Source organism: Ambystoma mexicanum, chromosome 2q (genome assembly GCF_040938575.1).
Source record: "Ambystoma mexicanum isolate Mex_15411 chromosome 2q, UKY_AmexF1_1, whole genome shotgun sequence".
Classification (NCBI taxonomy): domain Eukaryota; kingdom Metazoa; phylum Chordata; class Amphibia; order Caudata; family Ambystomatidae; genus Ambystoma; species Ambystoma mexicanum.
Genome location: NC_090924.1, coordinates 1,269,529,975 through 1,269,555,874, shown reverse-complemented (window position 1 = coordinate 1,269,555,874; position 25,900 = coordinate 1,269,529,975). Strand labels below are relative to the sequence as shown.

At 47.2% G+C, this 25,900-nt stretch overlaps 1 protein-coding gene across 1 annotated transcript in view; it reads left to right on the top strand.

Moving 5' to 3' along the window:
• The window catches only part of AKAP4 (A-kinase anchoring protein 4), an 858,685-nt gene that overhangs the window by 229,664 nt on the left and 603,121 nt on the right, over positions 1-25,900 (top strand). The window contains exon 4 of the mRNA XM_069648669.1: positions 4,455-4,508. Coding sequence (XP_069504770.1) covers positions 4,455-4,508 — 54 coding nt within the window. The remainder of the gene's footprint in view (positions 1-4,454; positions 4,509-25,900) is intronic.

Below are 25,900 nucleotides of genomic sequence, written 5' to 3'. Positions count from 1 at the left end.
GGGTGGGTGTGCAAGGGGACATGTGTGGGGGCCTGCTGGCAGGTGCCCTGCACTACTGGGGGGTGAGGGTGCAAGGGGACATGAGTGGGGGCCTGCTGGCAGGTGCACTGCACTGCTGGAGGGTGGGGGTGGAGGGGGTCATGCATTGGTGATCAGTAGTGCAAGGTGACATGTGGCTTGGCTGGGGACGTGCCCATGGTGGATGGGCTACCTGCGGGACATGACCAGGGGTGCAGGGAAGTCCCCTGTGGTGTGGGCTGCCTGCAGGGGCCGTGGAGGGTGTAGAGGGAACACCTGGGAGGACCCACACTGGCAATTCACGTGTAGGACTCCCCTGCACCCCCAAAATACACGTACCCCACTCGCACAGGGCCTATCGCGTGTGAAAAGTCACGCGCACCCCAGTAATACACGTACCCTGCTGAAATCGCGTGTGGAACTTCCTGTGCACCCCAGAAATATACGTACCCTGCTGAAATCACGTGTTAAACTTCCCCGCTCCCCAGAAATACACGTACCCTGCTGAAATCACGTGTGGAACTTCCCGCGCACACCAGAAATACACGTACCCTGCTGAAATCGCGTGTTAAACTTCCCTGCACCCCAGAAATACACGTACCCTGCTGAAATCGCGTGTGGAACTTCCCGCGCACCCCAGTAATACATGTACCCTGCTGAAATTGCGTGTTAAACTTCCCCACACTCCAGAAATACACGTACCCTGCTGAAATCGCGTGTGGAACTTCCTGCGCACCCCAGTAATACACGTACCCTGCTGAAATCACGTGTTAAACTTCCCTGCACCCCAGAAATACACGTACCCTGCTGAAATCGCGTGTGGAACTTCCCGCGCACCCCAGTAATACACGTACGCTGCTGAAATCGCGTTTTAAACTTCCCCGCACCCCAGAAATACACGTACCCTGCTGAAATCGTGTGTGGAACTTCCCGCGCACCCCAGTAATACACGTACCCTGCTGAAATTGCGTGTTAAACTTCCCCGCACCCCAGAAATACATGTACCCTGCTGAAATTGCATGTGGAACTTCCCACGCACCCCAGTAATACACGTACCCTGCTGAAATCGCGTGTTAAACTTCCCCGCACCCCAGAAATACACGTACCCTGCTGAAATCGCGTGTGGAACTTCCCGCGCACCCCAGTAATACACGTTCCCCGCTCTGCGTTTGCTGTTTGGCAGCCCTGTATACTGGTCCAGGGTTAGCGCAGCCCTTTGCGCTGAATTGGGAATTTTGGTCAGGCTCTGGCGTGGCTGACCTCCTTCTGCTCCAATCGACCCTCCCAGATCCAACTGGGTTCCTTCCTCTCTGACATCTTTTTCTCTACCTGTGGTGTCCCCCAGGGATCTAACCTCTCCCCCTGGCTGTTCAACCAGTATCTGGGTCTTCTTGCTCACGGCATCGCCGCTCTCTGTCCCAACTTTCAGTGCTACGCAGATGATACCCAGCTCATTTTCAGGCTACCCTCGGCCTCCCAGTCCCCTTCCCTCATCTCTGACTGTCTCTCTGCTATCCAGGAATGGTGTGCCGCCAACAACCTCTGCCTTAATGCCAGTAAGACTGAGATTCTACTTATCGGCACACCCACTCCCTCCTTCCCTGCAGCTCTCTGTGCGGCCTCCCTTGGCCCTCTTCCCGCGCCTACCTGCAAGGCAAAAAACCTTGGGGTCATCTTCGACTCCACACTCTCATTCTCTCCTCACATATCTGACGTCTCTAAGAAGTCACACTACCAGCTACACCTCCTCAGAGGTATCCTTCTTTCCTCTCCTTCCCCCAGAAGCTCACTGTCTCCAGAGCCCTGGTTCTCTCGAAGCTGGACTACTGTAACAGCCTCTATCTAAATCTTCCTGCCTCTACTCTCCGCCCTTTGCAACTCATCCAGAACAGGACTGCGAGACTTGTCCTTGGCCTCAAGCCCAGGGACCGTATCTCTCCAGGACTGAAATCACTACACTGGCTCCCAGTGGCTGCGAGGTTTAAGTTCAAAACCCTCTGCATTGTCCACAAGGCCTTCTGGGGCCTTGGGCCAAAATACCTTCAACTCTCTCTTCCGAAATATCTTCCTTCTCGAGCTCTTCACTCATCCATCTCCAACTACCTCAGGGTCAGCCGCTTCTCCAAGCAACGAGCTGGGGGTAGATCTCTCCCCGCAGCAGGGGCCTCCCTCTGGAACAGCCTTCCTGCCTCCTTGAAACTTGAGGAGAACCATCTCCGGTTCCGGAAGCACCTCAAAACCTTCCTCTTTGCCTCCGCTTTCTCTCCCTCTCTCCCCTGCTAAAATCACTGAACCTGCACTGAATCTGCTACTGGGCCACTCACCGATCTCGGTCCTTGGCCCAGCCACTCTTCCCTGCACTGCCTACCTGCACTACGGGACTGTCTCTGTATCCTACAGCCCCTTCTCCCGGCATTTATCTTGCACTTGCCACCAGCTGGCCCTATTATTTATCTTGTATTCTACTAACCATGTACTGCACTTTCCTTGCACTTGCCACCAGCTGGCCCTATTATTTATCTTGTATTCTACTAACCATGTACAGCACTTTTCCCCCTCTCCCCTTCCCCTTGCACTTTTCCCAGTCCCCTATACCCTTGCACTTGCGCGATCTGAATGACACCTGGCCTAGTAGGATCGTTGTCTGTCTCCCCTTGTTCCCCACCCCCTGCCTCGTCGCGCCTTGAAACACTTGTGTATAGGCACGTCACAAATGCCATATCATATCATATCAATTGGGAATTTTGATGGCTTTTCCTTGCGCGAGGGTGTTCTTGGGGGCGTAACTGGCGCTGCTGCAGGGTCGCTGCGCCACTCTGCGCCACGGATGGTTTTGGAGGCTAAAATCCATGAATACGCTGTGCGCAGAAATCGATTTTAGCGCACGCGGCTGGCGCAGACATTCGAACGCGCACACTGTGCGCCAGCCGCGTGCGCCACTTTTGTGCGAATTACCCTGTAAGTGTCTTGTTATCAATATCTCATGTGCACATTAAACGTTAGGGAATATTGCGTGCTGTATGATTTACACGGTTGAGAAAGATCATAAAAATTGTAAGGCACTCAATCTGGTATCATAAGTGGCAGTTCCCAAGACCCTAACTCTGGTCAGATTGATACCAATATGTGTTGACCTGAATGCACATGTGTAGGCTCAAAATATGTGTTAACTGTTTGGGGGCCCTAGGATTTGAACCGTCATTGCTAAACTCAGTTGATTGTTTACGGGATATCTTTCTGGCTCGCTGGCAGGTCACAGGATGTGTTTTGAGGTGAAGGCCACACCTCTTTTGTTGTAAGTTCAGGGGTTATCCTGGATACCTCGCACTTAGTTTTGTTGTTTCAAAAAAGTGGATTTGCCACACTCTTAACGATTGGTGATAAGTGCAATTTTAATAGACATCAGATAGTCATGTGTGTGGGCTCATGGTCCCATTTCTGGTCAGCTGACACGTGTTTCAACCACGTGGGTCTTTATCAAGACAAGTAGTATGGCAAATCCACTTTTTTGAAACAACAAAATTAATTGCAAGGTATCCAGGATAACCCCTGAGCTCAAAATATTGTGTACTCAAATAAAGATGTTTCCTATAATCCCAAGCGTGATATCTAACGCACATATAGATAAAGGACTCAAATAGGCCATAGAAAAATGTATTTATACAGCCATTGAAAAGTATCTCGCTACACCATACGGGAGCTACGAGTAATAATTGTATCATGGTTACAAAAAAAGATGGAATTCGTTGTGGTCACTAATGCCCTTTGGGGTAATTGTGTCTAAATATTGGATCCAAAAGTCTTCCCTCTGTCATAGGAACTTGTCATAATGACTGCCCCATCAAAGTTTAGAAACTACCTCTACTAAAATTGAACTTGAGCTATATTGTGGTTGTGCTCGTTTTATCTCACTTTGGCCTTGCGTCTAGTCTTCCGTACATAAAACTTGCCACAAGGGCATTTGATGCCATAAACCACTTCCTGTTAGTCACAGGCAGCGAAATGTCGTAGATCTATTTTGTGACCTTTGCAGGGATGATGTATATAGTGTCCCTTAATGATCGAGTTACAGTTTGTGCAATTCATACATGTAAATGCACCCGTCTTCTTAGCGGCAAGAACTGTTTGACGCTCCAGATCATGACATTCGGTTATGACCAGAGGATGACGTAGCCTGCTTCTATATGACATGGTCGGAGCTTCAAGAAATGGGTCTTGTATGGTCCGATTTTTGGTCCAATGATCCATTATTGATTTCTTAAGAGATTAAATCTGATGGTTATAAGTGGAAGCGTTAGTGGGATTCTGTTCGTTTTACGTGATGGAAATGAGATTTTCGACTTTTTGATGTGTTGTGTATATTTCAATGTGTTGTGTATGTCTAATATTGCCCTTCACGCCATTCGATCCACCTTCTCTGTCCTTTTCTTTTTCAGATCAGTTTTATCGACGTTTCAGATTGGAATAAACCAGATCCGGACAAGCCGCAGGTTTGATTCCTATAATATCCATTCAGTACTGATTTCGGTGATGCTTTGTTTGCCAGTACTATAAATGCATTACCCATGGTATATCCTCTTAGAGAGCACATTTTGTTCAGAAGCAGCTTGGACAGCATGAAGCACAAGGACAGCTTGGAATAAAATAGCAAAACATTGCATGCATGAGCAATTGGCATGACGACATTAATTATAAGGGAACGCAAGGGCCTGTGTTTACATACCTCATTCATACTGTTCAAGTGGCTACATGGTGTATTCTGTCAATGAAATATTTATTTTCCGCCTACGGTGCTTATTTTAAATTGGGAGCTAATCCCACAGAAAGGACTGTGTAGGCGATAGGTGGTTTGGGGACCCGGCCCTTTTTTTTTTACCCTGATCAGCACTTGGTGGCTGGAAATAAAATGAATCCCTGTGGGTTCGGGCAGATTTTTACTGCTGTAAAATGTAGGAGGAACCCTGAGGATTCAATCTTCTCTGTAGCATTAAATTTAAATGCAGAGGGATATCCTGGCAGTATTCCTATATGGAGAAGTGGAAACGGGCAAAGTGCATTTTACGCTCTATGCTACCACCCCATGCGGGAAATTGATCCAAAATTGCACGGATGGTAGAAAACAGGCAGACACTATTTTTTAATCACCTGTATTAACAGTCACTTTAAAATGGATTTTATTTTTAATTCATGTTGATCTTTTACAAAGCGCTACTTTGTAAAAACAAAGTCGTCTCAAAGAAAAAGAAAGGGGAGATGTTAGCATTGTCATAGCACACAGCTTCTGCGCCACGTTCTCACCTAACGCAGGGAGGGGGAGTGAGAGTGGGAGGGAATAGAACAGAAGGTAGAAGTCAGGCACCATCACAGTTCCCTAGGGGGCCAGAGAACAGAAAGAAGAGCAAGGGAATTAGTGAAAGCGAGTGGATAGGCAGGAATCTGCAGTTAGCACCCGAGGTGGGTGCCCGAGCAATCAGCTTGCGCTAAAAAATGCATCCTGTATTCGAAGCGAGGTGAGCACTCCACACATAGGTGCCACCATTTCCCGCCCTGCTACACTGCCCCAATGTACCCTCTCTTCCCTGCCCCCATCTCCCTCGGTACAGATCCTCCAACTCCACCTGCCAACCTACCAGCCCCACCTACCATTCATTACCTCCACGTCCACTCTTCCTCGTCCCAGTACTTACTTCATGAGGCACCCGCCTCCGACACAGGACCTTCTTCTATTTCTTTAAATCCCTATAACTCCTCCCCCACATCCATGTCACTCAGTTTAAATTTTTCCTGCCTCCGGCAGGTTGGACTTTTTCTTCCCAGTGCGGGGTACCAGGGAGCACCGATTGCTGGCCCCCTGGGGGGGGCTGTGTGGCGGGGCCCTCGGCTCCCTCAGGTGCGGCACTGCTCCTGGGCCCCCTGCGGGGCCTGGGGTCACAGTTGAGCTGGATTGCCTCGCTCGGTTCTTTGCTGGGCTCCGGACCGCAGCGTGAGCATTGTGTCCCGGGTCCTGCACGGCCCGGGGGAAGGTAAGGAGAGGGGAGGACTGGGCTTGATGTTTTTCCCCTCTCCTCCTGTTTTGGCCATCTTGATTCGACTTGGCAGTATGGGCTAGCCTTCCCTTTTGTTGTGAGGCCTCTCTGCTTCTTGTCGTGGGGTGACAGTGGCAGAGAGTCTTTGGGAGTGCGGGGGCTCTGTTCTGTCGCAGGCATGTCACATACCACCCACTCCTCAGACACACACAGCACAGGATGCACCGGATGTTAGCTGCATTATCTGGGGGAAGGTAAGGAGAGGGGAGGACTGTGCTTGATGTTTTCCCCTCTCTTGCTGGTATGGCCATTTTGACTCCTTCAACATGCCGTTTTCCTCGTGCTTTGTGTGCACATCTTTATTGGAAATGATGGCAAGCACTTGGCAGTATGGGCTAAGCCTTCCCTTTTGTTGTGAGGCCTCTCTGCTTCTTGTCGTGGGGTGACTGTGACAGAGTATTTGAAAGTGCGGGGGCTCTGTTCTGTCGCAGGCATGCCACATACCACCCGCTCCGCAGAGACACACGGCCCAGGATGCACCGGATGTCAGCTGCATTCTCTGGGGGAATGTAAGGAGAGGGGAGGACTGTGCTTGATGTTTTCCCCTCTCTTGCTGGTATGGCCATCTTGACTCCTTTGAAAGGCCGTTACCTCGTGCTCTGTGTACACATCTTTATTGGAAATGATGGCAAGCACTTGGCAGTATGGGCTAGCCTTCCTTTTTTGTTGTGAGGCCTCTCTGCTTCTTGTCGTGGGGTGACTGTGACAGAGTATTTGAAAGTGCGGGGCTCTGTTCTGTCACAGACATGTCACATACCACCAGCTCCTCAGACACACACAGCCCAGTATGCACCGGATGTTGGCTGCATTCCTTGCGTGCTGCCTGTGAATACGGCGCAGATTTTGGACACATCTGCAAGCGGCCGGAAGGGTACCGGCCTGGCATAGTCTACACTTCGGGTTCGAGTCTCAGCGGTGCTGACTCGGTCCTTCATCCTTCCTAGACCGATGCATTGGAACGATTTAGAGCATGAGGCTACCAGCTACTGGATACAGGGCTCAAGCCACCTCTCAGTCATGTGGTGTGTTAGTGGTGTGTTTGGGTCTGTGCTAGCTATGGACGCAGACTCCTTGTCCTGTCCTCTTCCTCTAAACTGCGCAAGGGAAAGTCAAAGGAGTTGATTTGCTTTTCCCTTGTCCGGCATGGGATTATGGAAAATGATCATGGAAGTAACGGCCATGCAGGGGGTTCCCAGTGTCTCTTCTTTTAGGCCCTAGGTCCTCCGGTGCTGACGTGTTGCTTTCACGCCTCCTCTCAGACTTGTGGGAAGTGATAGGGCACATGGTGGCACATGTCTGTGCTTAGAGGGGTTCTCAGAGCCCCTGGTGCCGGTGGAGGGGGATGTCACTTCAGTGGGTTTTCCAGTATAGGCATACCTCAGGTAGGGGGTTGCCTTTGATGTCGGCTATCCGGGATGGATTGCTTTGCCCCGCTTTGTGACAGTACTCTGCCCTTTTGACGCCAGCCTGGTGGCTCCTCTGTCGGCTGAGGGGGCCATAGTCTGCTGGACTTATGGGCTGTCCAGTATCTTCCTTTTGATAGGTCAAATCTTTTTGTGGGCTGACAAGCATGCTGTTATATTGTGGCGCAGGCCTGTTTCAACGTCCTGTGATTTCCCTCTGGTGCAAGTGCAGTGACTGGCGGTTTTCCCTGGCTCCTCGTCTCTATCTTCTCGGAGGTGTATGGGACCGGTGGGGTTCGGCTTCCTGGGTAATGGGCTCCTTCTGGAGGGGGTATCAGTTGCCGTTCCTGTCTCCTCCTGTCCAGGTTTGCATGGGATCCGTTCTCTCCGAACGGTTGTTGTGGGTTACCGTCTTGCCCGTTCCTCTCCCTGTTCAGGGTCAAGTTTTCTACTTGCGGGTGTTCCTGGTCCCTATGCTTTCTAGGATGTGTCACCTGCTTATGGGTCTCAACACCCTGCACTGCTTGTCCGGACGTCTGGGGAGAGCGTACTCTGGATGTTGTGCAGGGGGGGCGCTTGCTGGCTGTTCTGGGCTGGGTTCTCAGAAGGCAGTATGTCTCGACTCACCTGTTGCTGAAGTTACGGGGCACGTGGCGTCTTGCATGTTTTCCAGTTCCTTGAGCCTGTCTTTGGTTACGTCTCCTGGTGTCTTATACTCTCTCCCACTGGCTCCCGACATCTCGGCTTTCGTAGTTTTGTTTTCAGTGTCCCCAGCGCTGCGAGTGTCCCTGCTATGGTGGCGGGGGGTTTCAGGTCTACAGGCTGAGGTGTGCATGGTCCTTCCTCCTGTGACCTCTCCTACTACCAACACCAGCAGAAAGGGTATACATTGGGGGTCCTCTCAGCTCAAGGGTTGTGAGATCTGGGGAGAGCCGGTGATCATCCAATTGGCAAGAGTTGTGCCATTGTGCAAGCTCTGGTGTACTTCGAGGAGTTGCTGGACGGTCGGCGGTTTTTGGTCCGATCGGACAATACGACGGCCTTGGCATATGTGAACTGCAAAAGGGGTTCCGGCTGTTCCTTGAATGCTCTGGCAGCGCTGATAGGCACCTGGGAGGAATCTCATCTGGTGTATCTGCTGGCCTCACGTATCAGAAGGGTGGACAATGTTCAAGCGGATCTTCTCAGACGCCGGTTTTCACTCCTCTGCAGAACTGGTCCTGTTGGCCCAGGTCTTTGCGGTGACCTGTGTCAGATTAGGGTCCTTGGTTCTAGACCTGTTTGCATCAGATAAATGCCTGGCATATAATGATGAATATGTACGTAAATTGATAGAATCCCTACCAATAATGGGCTTGGACAAAGATCTAGATATCCTCACTAAAGACGATCAATGGGATGAACTCGCACAATTAAGAAAACGACTCATAAGAACTGAGTTACATGCCATCATTATGTTAGAATACGTCAAGCACCAGGCATTACCACAAGGATTGATTGTCAGGAATGAACCTAGATTATTCTTGGATAATCAAGATTTTAAATTGAAATGGAGTTACATTTCTAATAAATGTGGTCGAGATTGGCTCATTCTAATAATAGAAACAGCCCAGGAAACTGCTAAAAAAATAGAAGTGGATTTAAAATCATTGGAAGAAGAGATTAAGAAGAAATTTGAAGTTGAGGCTTTTAAGACAAGTCTAGACAAACATCTAAAAGAAATGCAGGATTTCAAAACGGAAACAATCACAGAACGAGTGAAACGTATGAAGAAAGATGTACAGAATTTCTCGCATGAGAAGGCTTTCATTTATACTAATAAAGATTATAAGTTTGGAGACCCAAAACCTGGACGTAATCAACAGCCAAATCGTAGAGTACGTTTTAGAAATACTTCATACAGTTCGAGTGCAGGATCTGATGATAATGAGGAGTATAGTAGAACAGGATCGAGTGGTAACAGTAAGGAAAGCGAGAATAGACCCAATAGAGGAAGGGGTGCAAGGGGTAACTACCAAGGTAGAAATGATCAACGACAGCCTTTTTTAGAAAGAGGCAGCGGACAAAGACAATGGGCCCCAGACCGGATGCAGACCCGGAGTCACAGGGGTTGGTAGTTAATCTCTCCGCTGCCATTCTAACTGAACATGAAACATTTGTATTGAATAAAGGTCTAAACTATGTGATATCTAAACATCATAACCCCTTTGAGTTTAGAGTGGAGTTTCAAAAATTCATGAGAAAAGTCCACCTTAAAGAATTTTTTGAAAATAATGCCTTTAATGGTTCAAAAAATTGTAGTGGCCTCAGAAACCCTTCTATTTTCTGTGCCCCTCCATCTTCTTATTCCCCTGAATCTATTGTTTTCGAAAAGAAGGTATTGGAAGAGTTAAGAGCGCTGGAATCTATGGGCATCCCCAGACATTCCAACCTCAGCAAAAATGAACAGAGTACTCTAAAATCTTTAGGGTCGAATACTAATATCATCATTCGACAAGCTGACAAAGGGGGTGCAATAGTAGTTCTAGATAGAACCCAATATGTGGAAGAATGTTTGAATCTACTATCTAATACTAATCATTACAAAAAAATAGATAAGGATCCCAGTAATGAATTACTTACGAACATTAGAGACAAAGTGACTAAAGCAGTGGATTTAAAACTCATTAGTAAACAAGAAGGAGAATATCTTGTGAGAGAGAATGGTAGAATTCCAATCTTCTACATACTCCCTAAAATCCATAAAAACTTAAGAAATCCCCCCGGAAGACCCATAGTCTCTGGTATCGACTCGCTGCTGGAACCGTTGTCCAAATACGCAGATTGCTATCTTCGACCGTTCATACCCAGCATGAGAAGCTATGTAAAAGATACCACTGATGCCATAATGAGAATTGAGGGTAGCCAGTTCGATCCAGATATTAATTTATTATTATGTCTGGACATACAGGCTTTATATACCAACATACCCCAACAAGCGACACTTGAGGTTGTAGAAGAAACCCTCCTCAAAAGAGAAGATGACCATCCGGTTTCCAATTCTTTTATAAAGTGGTGTATAGAGATGGCTTTGACGAATAACTTTTTTCAATTTATGGGACAGTTTTACGTCCAAATTGAAGGGACGGCCATGGGTGCAGCCATGGCACCTAATCTAGCTAATCTATACGTCAATATGTTTGAAGAAACCATCATATATCGCAGTTTAAACCCGTTTCAAGACAATATAGTGTGTTGGCTGCGGTATATAGATGACATTTTCGTCATTTGGAAGGGTAGTGTAGAAGAAGCCAATGAATTCAACAAATGGCTTAACACACAAAATAGGTACCTTAAATTTACTATGAATATGAGTAATGATATGATTGATTTTCTAGACATCTCGATATACCACCATCAGGGTACCTTATTGATAAAACCTTATAACAAAGCAACAGATAGAAATGCACTTCTTCATTTTTCTAGTCACCATGCCCAACATGTGAAGAATAATTTACCTTTTGGTTAATTTCTTCGTATTAAGAGGAATAGCAGTACGAGAGAGTCATATGAGGAAGGTGCCAACAAATTGATCACGAAACTGACAAACCGAGGATATCCCAAACGTCTAGTTAAAGACGCAGCGAAGAGAGCATTAATAACAACAGAGAAGCCCTATTTGACCACCAATTACACCAGAACAAGATACGTAAAGAGAATCCATTAGTGTTTGTAAATACCTTTAGTAATCTATCCTATAAGATTAAAGCCATTATCAACAAAAATTGGAAGAAGGTGATGTCTAAGGAAAGTGTTAAACCACTAGTGGCGTTCAAGAAGAGTACCACGATACGCAACCTAGTGATGAGGAACGACATTGGAAACAATAGAATCAGAGAAACCCAACAGAGAAGACTGTGGGATCTACCTCCAGTTGTAGGACACCATCCATGCGGCAATTGCAGCATGTGTGCACAGACCACTAAAACAACTCAAATAGATTTAGGTCTCAAAAAAGAATGGAACATCACTGAGCATACAAACTGTAATACAGAGAATGTTGTATATGTTATCAAATGCCCGTGCCAATACATCTATATTGGTAAAACCAATCGGAAATGTAAAATAAGAATGACTGAACATAAGAGTTGCATCAAAAATAAGGTAGAACAAGCACCACTCGTTAAGCATTTTTTGGAAAAAAATCATAAAAGTACAGACTTTTATTGGACTATTTTGAAACATATAAAAGGCAAAACACAAGATTTGATTAACAAGAAACTTTTAAGTCTGGAGCAAAAACTAATTTTCCAAACTAAGAGCCATATTCAGGGTTTAAACGAGAATATAGAGTGGCACAATGCATAAGAGACATCGTCTCTATACAGTCATTCTTGTTATTAGTCTCTATTTACAATTGTACATATAGATGTATTGGTGGTAGGAAGTTTCCAAGAGTATATGTTCGAAGTTTACTGATCCTCACATTGATGATTTTAAATTTGATCAAAGAATGTAGTAATATCACCATTGTGCCAAATAATGTTCTCCATTATTAGATTTGTAACAAGGGGTGGAATAGATGTTTGGGATGCACCTTTGAAAAAGTCATGGCTTTTTTCTGCAATTTTGGAATAGGATCGTATACTGCTGACAAAAAGGTTTGAACAGATGCTGAGACTGTACCTTTGAAAAATAGATGGCAATTCGGTTATTGTGTTCATTGGGCAATTCTACTGATTATGCTCATTTTTACAAACTAAATCACAGTTTACCATGACAATACTCTGCTAAAAATTGTTTTGAACTCTCATGGGTCATGGATAGCGATGTTCTCTACTCTATTTCTTTCTTACTATATACCCCAACAGCTTTGGGTGTTAGGGAGTGAGCTTCAGTACGCCCTCCTCTGTTTGTAGTTTCTCAGACATTGTCACACGCGATTTGTGGACACTACGCGATACGTGATGACGTCATTACGCGATTTTATACGCGTGACGTTTTCACGTCTTTGTGTAATGTGACGGCGTCACATGAATAATTTGAAAAGCGCTTTGGGTTCTGTGCTAGGTGGCGCACTCTTACCTGGGATCTATCCAGAGGCCATACCCGGTTTTTTAAGGTAAGAGGGATTGTGTGTACTGGCTCGCAGCTTAGATATATAATTACTTTTTGCAGTACTCCAGTTATAAGAAAACCCGGAATCTAATTATGTGCCGTATTTGCCGTAACCTTAGGTTTCCACGCGACACGTGACGACGTCACCACGCGATTTTTATGCGTGACGTCTTCACGTCCCGTGTAATGTGACGGCGTCACATAAATGATTTAAAAAGCACTTTGGTTTCCGTGCTATCGGTATACACAGACCTGGGACCTACCTAGAGGCCATACTCGGTTTTTTGAGGTAAGAGGGAGTATATATACTGGCTCGTAGCTTTGATATACAATCACCTTTTGCAGTATTCTGACTGTAAGAGAACCCGGAATTTAATTATTTGCCGTAACCCTAGAGTTCTAAGAGTCTGGGTGAATCTTTACCCTACTCTAGATTGAAGTTCCCTTACACAAGGGGATTTTTTAAATAAAGTGTCCAGAGACAAGTGGTTATCACAATTCATTGAATTTTTTTTGACTCCATAGGGAGATTTGTCTTTGCCGTCTCAACCTACCATCTATCAAGTTGGAGGCCTATCCTAATCTGGAGTCCTGACTTATATGGAAGTGCTGTAAGTAAGGCTTGGGTACTTAAAGACAATAGATCATATATAGTCCTCACCTGAGTTAAAAATGAGTTTAGGAATTCTATCTGTGTGTTTCTTTTTATAGAACTCGAGAGGCAGTTTGTGAGCGACCTCCTGTAATCATTTGGAAGTCGTTTGTCACCAAAATCTATGATTTGGTGAGGCTTGTGGAAGTTATCACCACAATTCAGAAGGTATGTTAACAAAGATATATACCCCACACCCCTTTTTTGGATCAGGGTGATGATGTTTGTAGTCTATTTAATAAGACACAAAACAACCATACAATCTAGTAATATACGTTATTTTTATCCAACAGGTGTCAATTTCTTAGCTAAATCCAGAGCGACAAGAAAGTGCCAGGAAAGAAATACAATCCACTTTGAGATACAAACACATATCATCTGTACCCCTGATGAATGTCCCACAGTAATACGTGCTCTAAGGACAGAAACTTGTACAAGTTGGGTTATTGAGGAAATACTAATAAAACTGATATTGAAAAGAAATTTCTTCAGTGTGGAGTTCCACACGGAGTTAATGTAAAAATCAGCAGATTTAACCCGATTTTTTGGGATTGTTATGTGTTGTGAAGTTGAGTCTTTTTATATGTTTTATATCTTGTGTGTTGGATTATGAATTTTATGTAATATGATCATTTTAAGAGTGTTATAATTAATTAAATAAAGACATGTTTTAAAGGAAAGTAGGCAATACACGGAATTTCGCGTAGGTGCAACTCCTGTGGATATATTGTGCGTTATGTTTTACACCTTCTTTTATATACTACCACTGCATCCCCGGCCTCAGCAGAAGTTCCCCTCTTCTGCTCTCGGTTTTAGGTTGAGGGGATTGGGGGATGGACGCCCTCTCTGTACAGTGGCCTTGGGGTTTTCCTTTATGCCTTTCCGCCTATTTCCCTTCTGCCCCGGGTGGTTTGGCGCATCTGAGTGTCCAGGGTGACTGTGTTGTTGTTAGCTCTGTTCTGGTGCCGCCGGAGTTGGCTCCCCTCTCTGTTGGAGCTTCGTTCCTAGGAACCTTGGCTGGTTCCGAGGTGGCCGTGTCCCCTTCAAGGGGATCTGCGGTTAGAATTCCACCGGATGCAATGGGCGGTGTGGCTATTGCTCAGTCTAGGTTGATATCTCAGGGGTTCTCAGATCCTGTAGTTGAGTCCAAATGGATGCTCTTAGACCCTCCACTCTGAAGGTGTTAGTTAGACATTGGGGCCATTTCCGAGACTGGTATGGGCAGTCTGGGATCCCTCCCCTGCTTTCTGGCCTCTGCTATCCTTCGGTTCCTCCAGGAGGGGTTTTGACAGGGGCCTGGCAGTTTTTCCAGGCTTCGCTCTCAGCGGGCCTCCATGAAATTCCTTTTGGGGGACTCTGACGGTCACTTGGATGGGGAGGTGTTGGTGGGGAAGTTGATCCAGGGTTTTTCTTCTTCCCTTCCTTGTGCTGATAAAGGGCTTTCCTTTTGGGATCTCCCTCTTGTATTACGGTTCCTTCATGGGCCTCCTTTTGAGCCCATTTCCGAGATTGATATCAAACATCTTACACTGAAATCTGCTTTTCTTATTGCCCTCACTTCTGCCCGTAGGCTTGGGGAGATTGGGGCTCTCTTATGTCACGCTCCTTTCCTGAGGGTGCTGCCAGACTCGGTGGTGCTGGGGTGTGGTCCGAAGTTTCTCCCTTCAGTTGTCTCTCGGGTTTCACACCTCTCAGGGTCTGGTTCTCCCTGACTTCTTTCATGATCCAAGAACGCCTGAGGAGGTGGCTCGGCTTAACATTGATGTCCGGCGGGACGCGTTGGAGTATTTGGCTTGGTTTGCCTTTTCCACCAATCTGATAGTCTTCTGATTGCTTGTGGTCTGGCTGGGGCTGGGCATAACGCATCTGTGGTTTCCATTTTCCGGTGGTTCCGGGTTGTGATCTCTAGGGCCTATGTGGCTTCTGGCCTGCCTGTGCCTGCGCACAATCAGGGGCGGTCTAACAGGGGTTTCGCGGCTTCCTGGCCCGATGTAAGGAGGGTTTTTCTCTGCAAGAGATTTGTATGGCTGCCGCCTTGGCTGGTCTAGGCATTTTCATCAACCGCTATGGGTTGAGTTTTTCCCACTCGGTGGTTGGTTCCTTCGTGGTTGGAGTTTTTGTCTGTGGGGATGTGATTTAAGAGTTATTGTGGGTGTGTTTTGCTGCACTGTTTTTGGCTCTGTCTCATTGGGACCTTTTCCCCGTTGATGCTTTGGTATACCTCATGAAGTAAGTACTGGGACGAGGAAGAGTGGACGTGGAGGTAATGCTCTGATTACTTACCGGTAATCTTCATTACTCCTAGTCCTACTCTTCCTCGTCACAGTACTGACGACCCTCCTCACCCTCCCTGCGGGGAAGGTCCCATGCTCCGGCTTGGTAATATGAAACTGAGTGACATGGATGTGGGGGAGGAGTTATAGGGATTTAAAGAAATAGAAGAAGGTCCTGTGTCGGAGGCGGGTGCCTCATGAAGTAAGTACTGTGACGAGGAAGAGTAGGACTAGGAGTAATGAAGATTACCGGTAAGTAATCAGAGCATTCTCTGCCATTCGCCTGACACCGCTTCACAGCCCGTATCATGGCTGCCAGGGAAATGGAAAAAGGACAACTGGTCATTTTTCTCTTCTCTTACGGCCATTTTCTTTTGTAGTTTTCTATTTTTAACTTGTTAGGTGGCTTTCATGCTGTTTCACAAGTTATGTATGTTGTTTCACAAAAAGCTTGTAGCATGATGGGGGTTGGCCCTGGGGTGCGAATAGCAATAATACTGCTTCAGCCGAAGGCTGGGAACCAGCTTGAAGGCTCTCACTTAGCTCTGGCCCTTAAGTAGGGCCCCAGTCCATTATCGGCCAGGGGGGCCAGCAGGAAGGTGTATTATTACCTTAATTCGTTTTTTGAGGGTGAATAATAAGTTCACTACAGTCAACGAGAAGATTTCATTTTTTGGGTGAAACGCCACAGCTGCTGTTCTACCTTATCTCCCTAAATATGTGACCTGAATGTGAATGATACATATTGTAAGATAATTACCCGAGCACCACACCATGTCCTGAGTTTGTAAGTGTAATAATCGTTCCCATTCCCTTGTGGAACCTAGAACCGGGCATTAGAATACTTAAGTGGAAGCAGGTCAGGCCGTTACACCCCACAAGGTTGTAGACAATCAATTACAGCAGCCAGCCACAGTTGAATGACACCCGAGTGAGCCTACCAGGGGACGTTATCCTGACACATGGATCTGTTACACACTCTCTCTGTGATAATGTCACTGCCTGGTGCTAGGCTGGGAGGATAGCTCAGCGCAACGTGTTTGTCTTGGAAGAAAGACAAAATACAGAGCAATGCAGGTTCAAGCCCGGGTACTGCGCTTAGAGGCTGGTCTCTGGCATGAAGAGTGATATCAAAGATCAGTTTCATTTGTATTCCTGTTCTAATTGTTCAGAGCTGCCAAGTGGGCCATGTCACATCTGACACCTTGGACAGTCCTGATGTTTTAACCCAAAAGGCTCTGCATTCTCCCAATTCTTGGCCCATATGATAATGAGAAAATTAGAACTACAAGTTCTTTGGCTCGAAGTGCCAGTGCCTTAAAATCCAGAACTGTGTGAAGGCATCACCAGGGGTGTTGCTCGATCTGGAGAAGGTCTGGGGCTACGCTAATGTCGGGACTACAGGCTAGAATGCTCTTTGGTTGTAGCCCCTGACCTTCTATCCGAGGCTACAAATAAAAGACACAGGGCTATAGTCCCCTCAGCCACTGGCGTAACAGGGGCCCCCGCAGCCCCCGCGGTGCGGGGGGCCTTGCCAGCACATGTCCTGGGAGTGGCCCCACTTGTAGAAAAAAAAAGAAAAATATTTTTTTTTTTGCAAAAAAATATTTTTGTTTCTTTTTGAATTCACTGCATTTATAAAGAAATTATTTCTGTAACAGAAATAATTTCTTTATGAAGGCAGAGTGACTACAAAAAGAAACTTTTTTTTTTAAGTCGGAGGGCTGCACCCTCCCCATGGCATGGAAGACCCTAGGCTGGAGGCCTCCATGTCATGGGGTCGGGGGAGCCCTATGACTTCAAAAAGAAATAGTTTATTTTTGATGTCACTCTGCCTTCACAAAGACATTATTTCTGCTATGGTTCGGTCCTAAAACGGAAATCATTTCTTTATGAAGTCAGAGTGACTTCAAAAAGAAACAATGGGCCTCATTACGGGTTTGGCGGCAACCGTGCCGGTGCTACCAGCAGGTTGCTGCCGGACCTGTAATGATTTACATGCGCCCGACTTCCCGGTAACACCGGGGGATTACAACCCCGGCGGTCTGGGAAGTCAGGCGCCAGCAAATGGTAAGTCCCCATTTGCATAAAGTCCTATCAGACTCTAGGGGAATGGAGACCACAGAAGCACCTGCACCATTAATAACGGTGCCAGTGCTTCCGTGAAAACTATGCGGGTGGGTGCCGTTCTGCCTGGCAAGTCTGACCGGCCGGGCAAGACGGCAACCACCCGCAGAGCTATAAGATGCCGGCCCGGAAAGAACAGCGCTGGTAAGCTTACCAGCACCGTTGTTTCCAGTCCGGCATAGTTGTAATGAGACCAAATTTCTTTTTGAAGTGTTAGGGCTCCCCTCAACCCCATTACGTGTGCGTGTGTGAGTTTATGTTGAAAGGGTGCACACTTAAATGCATAGGTGGCTGCCTGTGTGAGTGTATGGTGAAAGGGTGCACACTTTAATGTACGGGTGGCTGCCTGGGCGTGCCTGTATGGTGAAAGGGTGCACACTTAAATGTATAGGTGGCTGCCTGTGTGAGTGTATGGTGGAAGGGTGTACACTTAAATGTATGGGTGGGTGCCTGAGTGTGTGTGCCTGTATGGTGAAAGGGTGTACAGGTAAATGCACGGGTTGCTGCCTGGGTGTGCCTGTATGGTGAAAGGGTGCACACTTAAATGTATGGATGGCTGCCTCGGTGTGCCAGTATGGTGAAAGAATGCACACTTAAATGTAGGGATGGCTGGGTGTGCGTGTGTGTATATGGTGTGTGTGCTTGCGTTCAGGGGTGCAACAAAACCTACATTTCGGGGGCTAACCCTTCAAATGTTGGGAGGGGGGCCAGCTTCATGGGCAGTGGGGGACGGGCAAATGTATTTGTTTGAGGCATCTAATTTCTTTACAGATTTTAATGAGACTATTCTAGTGCAGCTTCAATGTTACAAGCAGTTAACTCTCTTCTTTAAGGTTGAAAGCACGCACTTATGGACTGCTGTGAGAATGGGGGGTCTCTTGTTCCCTCTCTACCCTTCCAATCACTCTTCTGGTGTGCACCGCACCCACCCTCTATAACCTGTTCCCCAAATCGCTCTTTGACCTTTTGGACACGCTCGGCATAGCATACACAAACTATGCCGACAACACCCAATTCCTCCTCCCCCTCACTGGTGAATATGACTGTGACGCAGAAGCTCTCCTCCAGATATATGCCACCATCCAAACATGGATGGCTATCAATGGTCTCTGCTTAAATGGAGATAAAACAGAGATCATCATCCTAGGCCCTAAGGAAATCCTCGCCAAACTAAACACTAAATACACTCACTTCACCATCGACCACACTAATATATCAGTCTCTACATCAGTAAAGACCCTTGGAGTCTACTTAGACTCCACTCTATCTATGACAAGACAGGTTAGCGCCATCTCCTTAGCCTCTGCTCTCACCACAAAACTTATAATGGCCATAAAACCCTTTCTAACCACTCAAAACTGCTTATCCATCGCCATAGCCACAATAGGAGCTAGACTTGATTATTGCAATGCCCTTCTAGCAGGCACCTCTACTAAAAACATCAATAGGCTCCAAATAGTACAAAATAATGTGCTCCGCACAGCCTTACACATACCTAAAAGTGACCATATTTCACAGGCCAGACGCGAGGCCCATTGGCTCCCAGTTAAGGAAAGGATCAACTTCAAAATTCTCACCCTTACGCACAAATGCATCAATCTCTCTGCCCCAGCCTACCTATCAGAAACTACAGCCAAAAAACATCTTGGCCCGCCCCACAAGGAGCCATCACGCAAACCAACTCTGTGTATCTCCCAAAAGAAGAGCCAACGCTGGAGACATTGGTTTCCCCCACATAGCACCTAAACTCTGAAACGCCCTCCCCAACGCACTCAAAGCAGAACCTTCATTGCTTGCCTTTCGCAAATCTCTCAAAACCACGTTCTTCATATAACCCTCACCACTCCCCATCACCCTAGCTCTCTTCACCAGGTGATCTCACAAGCTGCACTGTATATGCCATCCCCTATGTACTATGGAACCCGTAAACTTACGTAATTGCTAATGTCAATGTAACCATTGAGCGTGCAATCTAACATAAATGCAAATGTTCAGTGTAACCACTATGCCTTCCCTTGTAACCAGCAATGTACATCTGTAACAGCGCCCCAATGCCCTTGGGCTGTTGTGTGCTTTAAAAATGTGAATAAATAAATAAACACATACATAAATAAATAAGTATTAAACCCACATCACGATTTCAATTGCCTCAAAAATTTGGCATTTGAATGCAGGTACTAACAGTGAATTGTTTATGTTAGTAATTGCTGGGTTCCTGTTAACAGTGAAACCCAGGTGCCGTTTAACATCTGTGTCCTGTTCTGTCTGGCAACTGCTCTGAAGGTCAACCAGGTCGAGTCAACATAGCCCAACATTTCAAGGGGGCGAGGGGAGTGCTGAATCCCAATTAACTCAATGGTGTTGCACCAATACTTGTGTTTAATGCCTGGATTACTTATTGGTAATCTTCATTACTCGTAACCCTATTGTTCCTCGTCCCAGTGTGTATGAGACAGTACTTGTGTATAAGGCAGTCTGCCTTATACACAAGTACTGGGATGAGGTAGAGGTCCATGGAGGTAATGCCGGATTTAGCTACCTGTAATCTTCATTGCTCCTAGTCCCACTCTTCCTCATCCCAGTACTTACCTATGAGGCAAGGAGCCTCAGCCGTAAGCTCTGGGGCAAGGAAGAGTGGCGTGGATGTAATTCTGGGCCAAGGAGCTGAACTTAGAGGTTGGGGTGGGAGGGAGAGGGGATGTGTGGGTGTGGGGGTGGGGGGCAGGATTGTACGACAAATGATAATGGCTGTCCATGTCCAGGCTAAGCAGGCATGATATGTGGTATTAGTGGCTAGAGAGGCATTTTGGTGCAGCCAGTCTAGTCATTCCTCAGTTTGGTATGACTTTTTTTTACAGGCCATTTCAGATAAAGCAGTCCTGCTAATTGAATTACCTTGCTAGACTGCCATTTGGGTGCTTCCAGTCTTGCAGTTCCTTACTGTAGCATTGTATATGTTTCTGGGCATCTGTGCTCAAATTATATGATATAAGTCATTTATAACGCGCCTGCACACAAGTGTTTCTAGGCGTGATAAGACAAGGGAGGGAGGGAAGATTGCAGGAGGACAAGACAAACAATCTTACTAAGCCTTGTGTCATTCAGATCGTGCAAGTGCAAGAACGAGAAGTGTAAGGGGAAAGGGAGGGGGGAAGCGCAAGGGAGTGGGGAGGGAAAAACAGGGCAGCAATGTTCTGAGTAAGTGAAGTCAGGGCAGCGCGGCTCTGGTTAGTGCAAGGAGAACAAGGGACTTTAGGGTTACAGTTACAGCCCCTAAGTGCATGGTAGGCCCAGAGGCAGTGCAAGGGTGACTGATCAAGAAAGAGTCTGGACTCAGTGAGACTCTGAGGGTAGCCAAGCAACCAGTCAGTACAGCGACAGGTAGGTCAGGTAGGCAAGCAGGGGAGGGAGAGAGAGAAAGCAGAGGAGAAGATGAAAGTTTTGAGCTGATTCCACAATTTCAGGTGGTCCGCTAAAGTTTGAGAGGGGCAGGGAGGCTATACCAGAGGGCGGCACCTGCAGAGGAGAGAGATCTACCCTGCACTCTCTGCCTGGAGAAGCGTCTAACCCTTAGAGAGTTGTAGGTAGCTGAGCGAAGGGCTCGAGAAGGAAGATATTTTGGAAGAGAGCGTTGGATGTAGTGCAGGCCCAGGGCCCAGAAAGCCTTGTGGACAATGCAAAGGGTCTTGAACTTGATACTTGCAGCAACTGGGAGCCAGTGGAGAGATTTCAGGGCTGGAGAGATACGATCCCTGTACTTGAGGCCAAGGATAAGTCTTGCAGTCCTGTTCTGGAATAGTTGCAGGGGCTGGAGAGTAGAGGAAGGCAGATAGAGAAAGAGGCTGTTGCAGTAGTCCAGCCTAGAGAGAACCAGGGCTCTGGAGACAGCGAGCTTCTGGGGGAAAATGAGAAAGGGAAGAGTCCCTTTGAGGAGGAGCAGCTGGTATTGGGACTTCTTGGCGACGCCCGAGATGTGAGGAGAGAAAGAGAGAGTGGATTCAAAGATGACACCAGGGTTGTTTGCCTCACAGGAAGGCGAAGGAAGAGGGCCCAAGGCGGGCAGCCAGAGTGAGAGAGTGAAAGCAGGGTCAGGAGCCCAAATGAGAAGGATCTCCATCTTACTGACATTAAGGCAGAGATCGTTGGAGGCACACCAATCCTGATTCGCGGATAGACAGTCGAGAATGAGCGAGAGAGGAGAGGAGTCTGAGGGGAGCCTGAAGGAAAGCGGAGTGTCATCCGCATAACACTGAAAGTTAGACTAGAATGTAGAGATCAGGTGGGCCAAAGGCGCCACGTAGAGGTTGAAAAACCAGAGTGAGAGGATGGGGCAGAGAGAAAGGAACCAAGTTGGACCTGGGAGGGACAGTCCAAAAGGAAGGCGGTCAGACACTGAAGGGCCTGATCCGTGATACCCAGGTTCTCATGGAGTCAATTGATCAGGATTGATCAGGATGGCATGGTTGACCGTGTCGAAAGCAGAGGAAAGATCAAGGAGGATGAGAACAGAAGGAATTCTGGATTCAAGGTTAGAGAGCAGATCTTCACAGGTGTTCAGGACAGCAGTTTCCGTGCCTCTGGCAGCTCTGAAGCCAGACTCTTGGTCATGGAGACAACCAACAGATTCCGTGTGGAGAGTAAGGTGGGAGATGGCCAGCTTTTCCAACAGTTTGCCCAGGAAAGGGGTGATGGAGATTGTGCGATAGTTTGCCAGACAGGCAGGATCGGCAGACAGCATCTTGAGGAGTGGGTGCATAAGGGAGTGCTTGACGGGAGAGGGGACCATTCCAGTGGCGCAAGAGTGACTACAGAAATTGGTCAAGGCTGGAGCGAGAGTGTCAATATGGTTCTTGATGGTTCTGGTGGAGCAGGAGAGCACCTGTTTGGATGACACTTTCATAGATCGGACTTGTCTAGAAACCTTGTCAGGTGTTGTCAGAGAGAAAGAGGAGAAAAGAGGAAGAGGGGTAGAGATGGTCAAAGGGGGGCTGAGAGAGGAAGTGGGAGAGGAAGAGGAGATGGAGGACAGGATGTCCTGAGTTTTAGCGGAGTGGTGAGATGACAGAGCCATACAGAGGGCCTGGGAGGGAACAGGAGAGCTAAAGACCGCAACAGGATTGACCAGTTCTTTTCAGATTTTAAAGAGTTTGGCCGTGTTGTTAGAGACCACAGAGGCACGGGCTTGAATGTGTGTTCTCTTCTTGATGAGTGTTATTGCTTTGACCGGGATTTTGCTGCATCCAGTCTAGATATGTCTAAATGTGGCCTGGCAAGTTTTACTATATTGTTATTACGTGTCTACACTGGTCTACATTGTGCAGCCAGTTGTACATGGCATTTTTTATTGCAAAGCATTAATGTTCCGTATTGCGCAAGTGTAATAATCTAGGACGGCCCAGAGTGTGGCGCGACCCTTGATTTGTTGCTGAGTTGGGGGGCCCCCTCAACATTGCTTGCAGGGGTCCCCCACATTTTGTGTTACGCCACTGCCCTCAGCCCCCCTAGCAATGCCTTTGGGAATCACACAAGACATGTGGGCACCCTGCAACTGTGGTTTGCTGCACAGCTTTAAAAATCTACAGCACAGGCAGAAAGGTTAACCTGGCTTTTTTGTTTTCACTGGTAATTCATACAGCGTTTAATGCCAGAATCCTCCAGCTTCTAACTTAGAACGTATGTTATGTTGATTTATAGTGTGCACCACTACCACCCAGGGGCCGTCTCCAGGTGCTCTTGTGGCTCTGCAAGAGAGGGGGTGGGGAAAGTATGAGAGGATAGATTCAGAACCAAGAGAAACTGGCACCTGTGAGTGTTGTTTTGCTTGTGGGAGTTGGTGCGGGAAGCCCTGTGCATTTTAATCGTATGGGTACGATTCAGTGTATCGGGTGTGTGATGTGTTTGTGTCGGCGTTAGTGCCTTTTGTGGTGTTTTGATGGCTTATGGTTGTGAGTACTGGATTAGATAATGTCCACAAGGGATCCAGAGTCACGAGTGGCCATAGCTGTAAGACTATCTGGTGTCTTGGTGTGTACTTGTGTTGTTGACGGTTTTCGGGACTACGTGGGGTGGATGACTCTAGGTGTGCCCTCCAGAATCTCAGAGATGATGGGTGCGAACGTAAAATTGATTCTTGATTTGAGTATGTGAACTGTGGCTAGCCCAAGTTCTGGTGTAGTGGCATTGGTTATGTTGGAGGTGCAGGAGGGGGAAGTTGGTTAGTGAGTCTGTCGGTTTCTTGGAGGCTCTGGTGTGACTCTTGGTTGCGGTTTGTCGGCCCATCTCGCCTCCTCTTTAGTTGTTTGTCTGTGCTGTTATTGCTGCCGGGTGACCAAGAGAATGAATGCGCACAAATGGATTCCAAGATGGTGCCAACCCCAGATAGGGCTAGCCTATAGACCAGCAAGAGTGGAAAGCATCCTGAAAAGCTATCGCTGATGACCAGCATAACCAGAGACTGGGAAATGCACCCTCAGGCTAGTTCCATACAGAGACAGAATGTTTGAATGGAAAAGCGGCAGTGAAGGTCAGGTTACCAGAGGATGTCATCTTAGAGACAATGCAACCCTAATTTAAAGAGTAGTTAAAAAAGCCCAACAAGAAGGCAGGGCACTTTCAAAGAAGAGAACAACCTCTCAGAGAAATTGGCACAGAGGGTTGGCTGCTAGATGGGGAAGACTGGGATGAACCAGGAGTGGCTCGAGACGTTGAGTAAGTGGCATTGTTGCCCTCAAAATCTATCTCCAAGCAAACAACTAAAACCACCCCAGGAGGAACCTGAAGGAAAGGCGTGAGACATGTTAAGATCCCTGCCTAGCTCTTACATGTAAGAGATCGATTGGCCATGGGACCATGTGCAGAGGGTCACCTGGTCTACCCCACGATTCCCTGGTCATGTGAGCAAGATGAACAGAAAAGGAAGGAAGGAGAGCAAGATTCTGGCAAATATAAGTCAATGCGAACTGCAGTAGATGGGAGCATGTAAAACTCCATTACCAGGACCAAGAGGGCCCCTGAAGATGATTCCAAATAATAATGTAGGACCCTAGAACTCAGAGACATAGTACCAGTCACAAAAGATTCAGTACAGAAGAGGCGGGAGAACCCTGTAAATCCAGTAGACAGGATCTGGTACTCAGGGTTTCGAATCCTGGACCAGTGATGGCCCGAAGAATAATGGATGTACCCAGAATGATGACCTACCAAGTAGTGGATGAAGCAGTAATGAGGAAGGCACTAGGAGGATGTAGAAATCTGACCAGGGAGATCCAGGCCGCTTGAGAGGTAAAATGGGTCAGTCAGCCAATAAAGAATTGTCCCAGCATAGAAGCAATGGTTGGGGGCGTCCCGGGATGGTGCAGGTTAATGGTGGCCTACAACGCTTCTTGGAGACAGAAACTGCCCGCCATGTGAAGCTCAAAACGAGGATTTTGCGGGGGAGCAATTCTGTAGCGACCTAGGAATTATTCCAGAATGGGACAGCTCTTCCAGCTAGCAGAAAGGGCCAGGAGGTAGACAAGGAACAGCTCAGGAAGGACGTTCAGCGGCCAAAAGGAGAAACAGGGTCAAGGACCTGTAGAGAGGGCCCAGCCAATATGACCAAACCTGGTCCTAGAGGATCAGCAACCCATCTTCATGGCTAAACCTGCAGGTAAGAATTAACTGGCCACATACTAAAGAATGCACTGGGTCTCCCAGAGATATGCACATTCATTCATTGGTTGCTCTAATCCAGCCCTTCAATCACATAAAAACTAAACACAAACACCAATCACTCAGGTCCACCCATGCTGGTTATGTCCTGGGACTCTCTGGGGCAGGCAATCTGGCTACACCACACTGAACCACAATAGATTGTGTAGGTCTAGACTCAATGAGAAGCCCATGTTTACACAATGCACATTTTGGGGCTGCCTCATGCTCCCCACAGACAAAGGGATAACACAGAACAGTAGTAGGACATTCAAAGATACATTAGGACCCCTGTGGCTACCATACTGGTATTTTGGGCTAATAATGCATTTAAACAGACTTCACCCCTGGTGAAGAGAACATTAAAATATAGCTGCCCTGTCCTAGGAGCCATATGGGCTATCATAGGACAGCACACCAAAAGGGTTGCAGTATCAGAAAGGTTTCAATAGAAGTACACGTGTGTTGATTCTGGTTGGCTTTCCGCCTGGCTCAAAGATGAGAGTGATATGTGAAATGGAGAGGGGGGAAAGGATGGAGTGAGGTGAGAGAGAA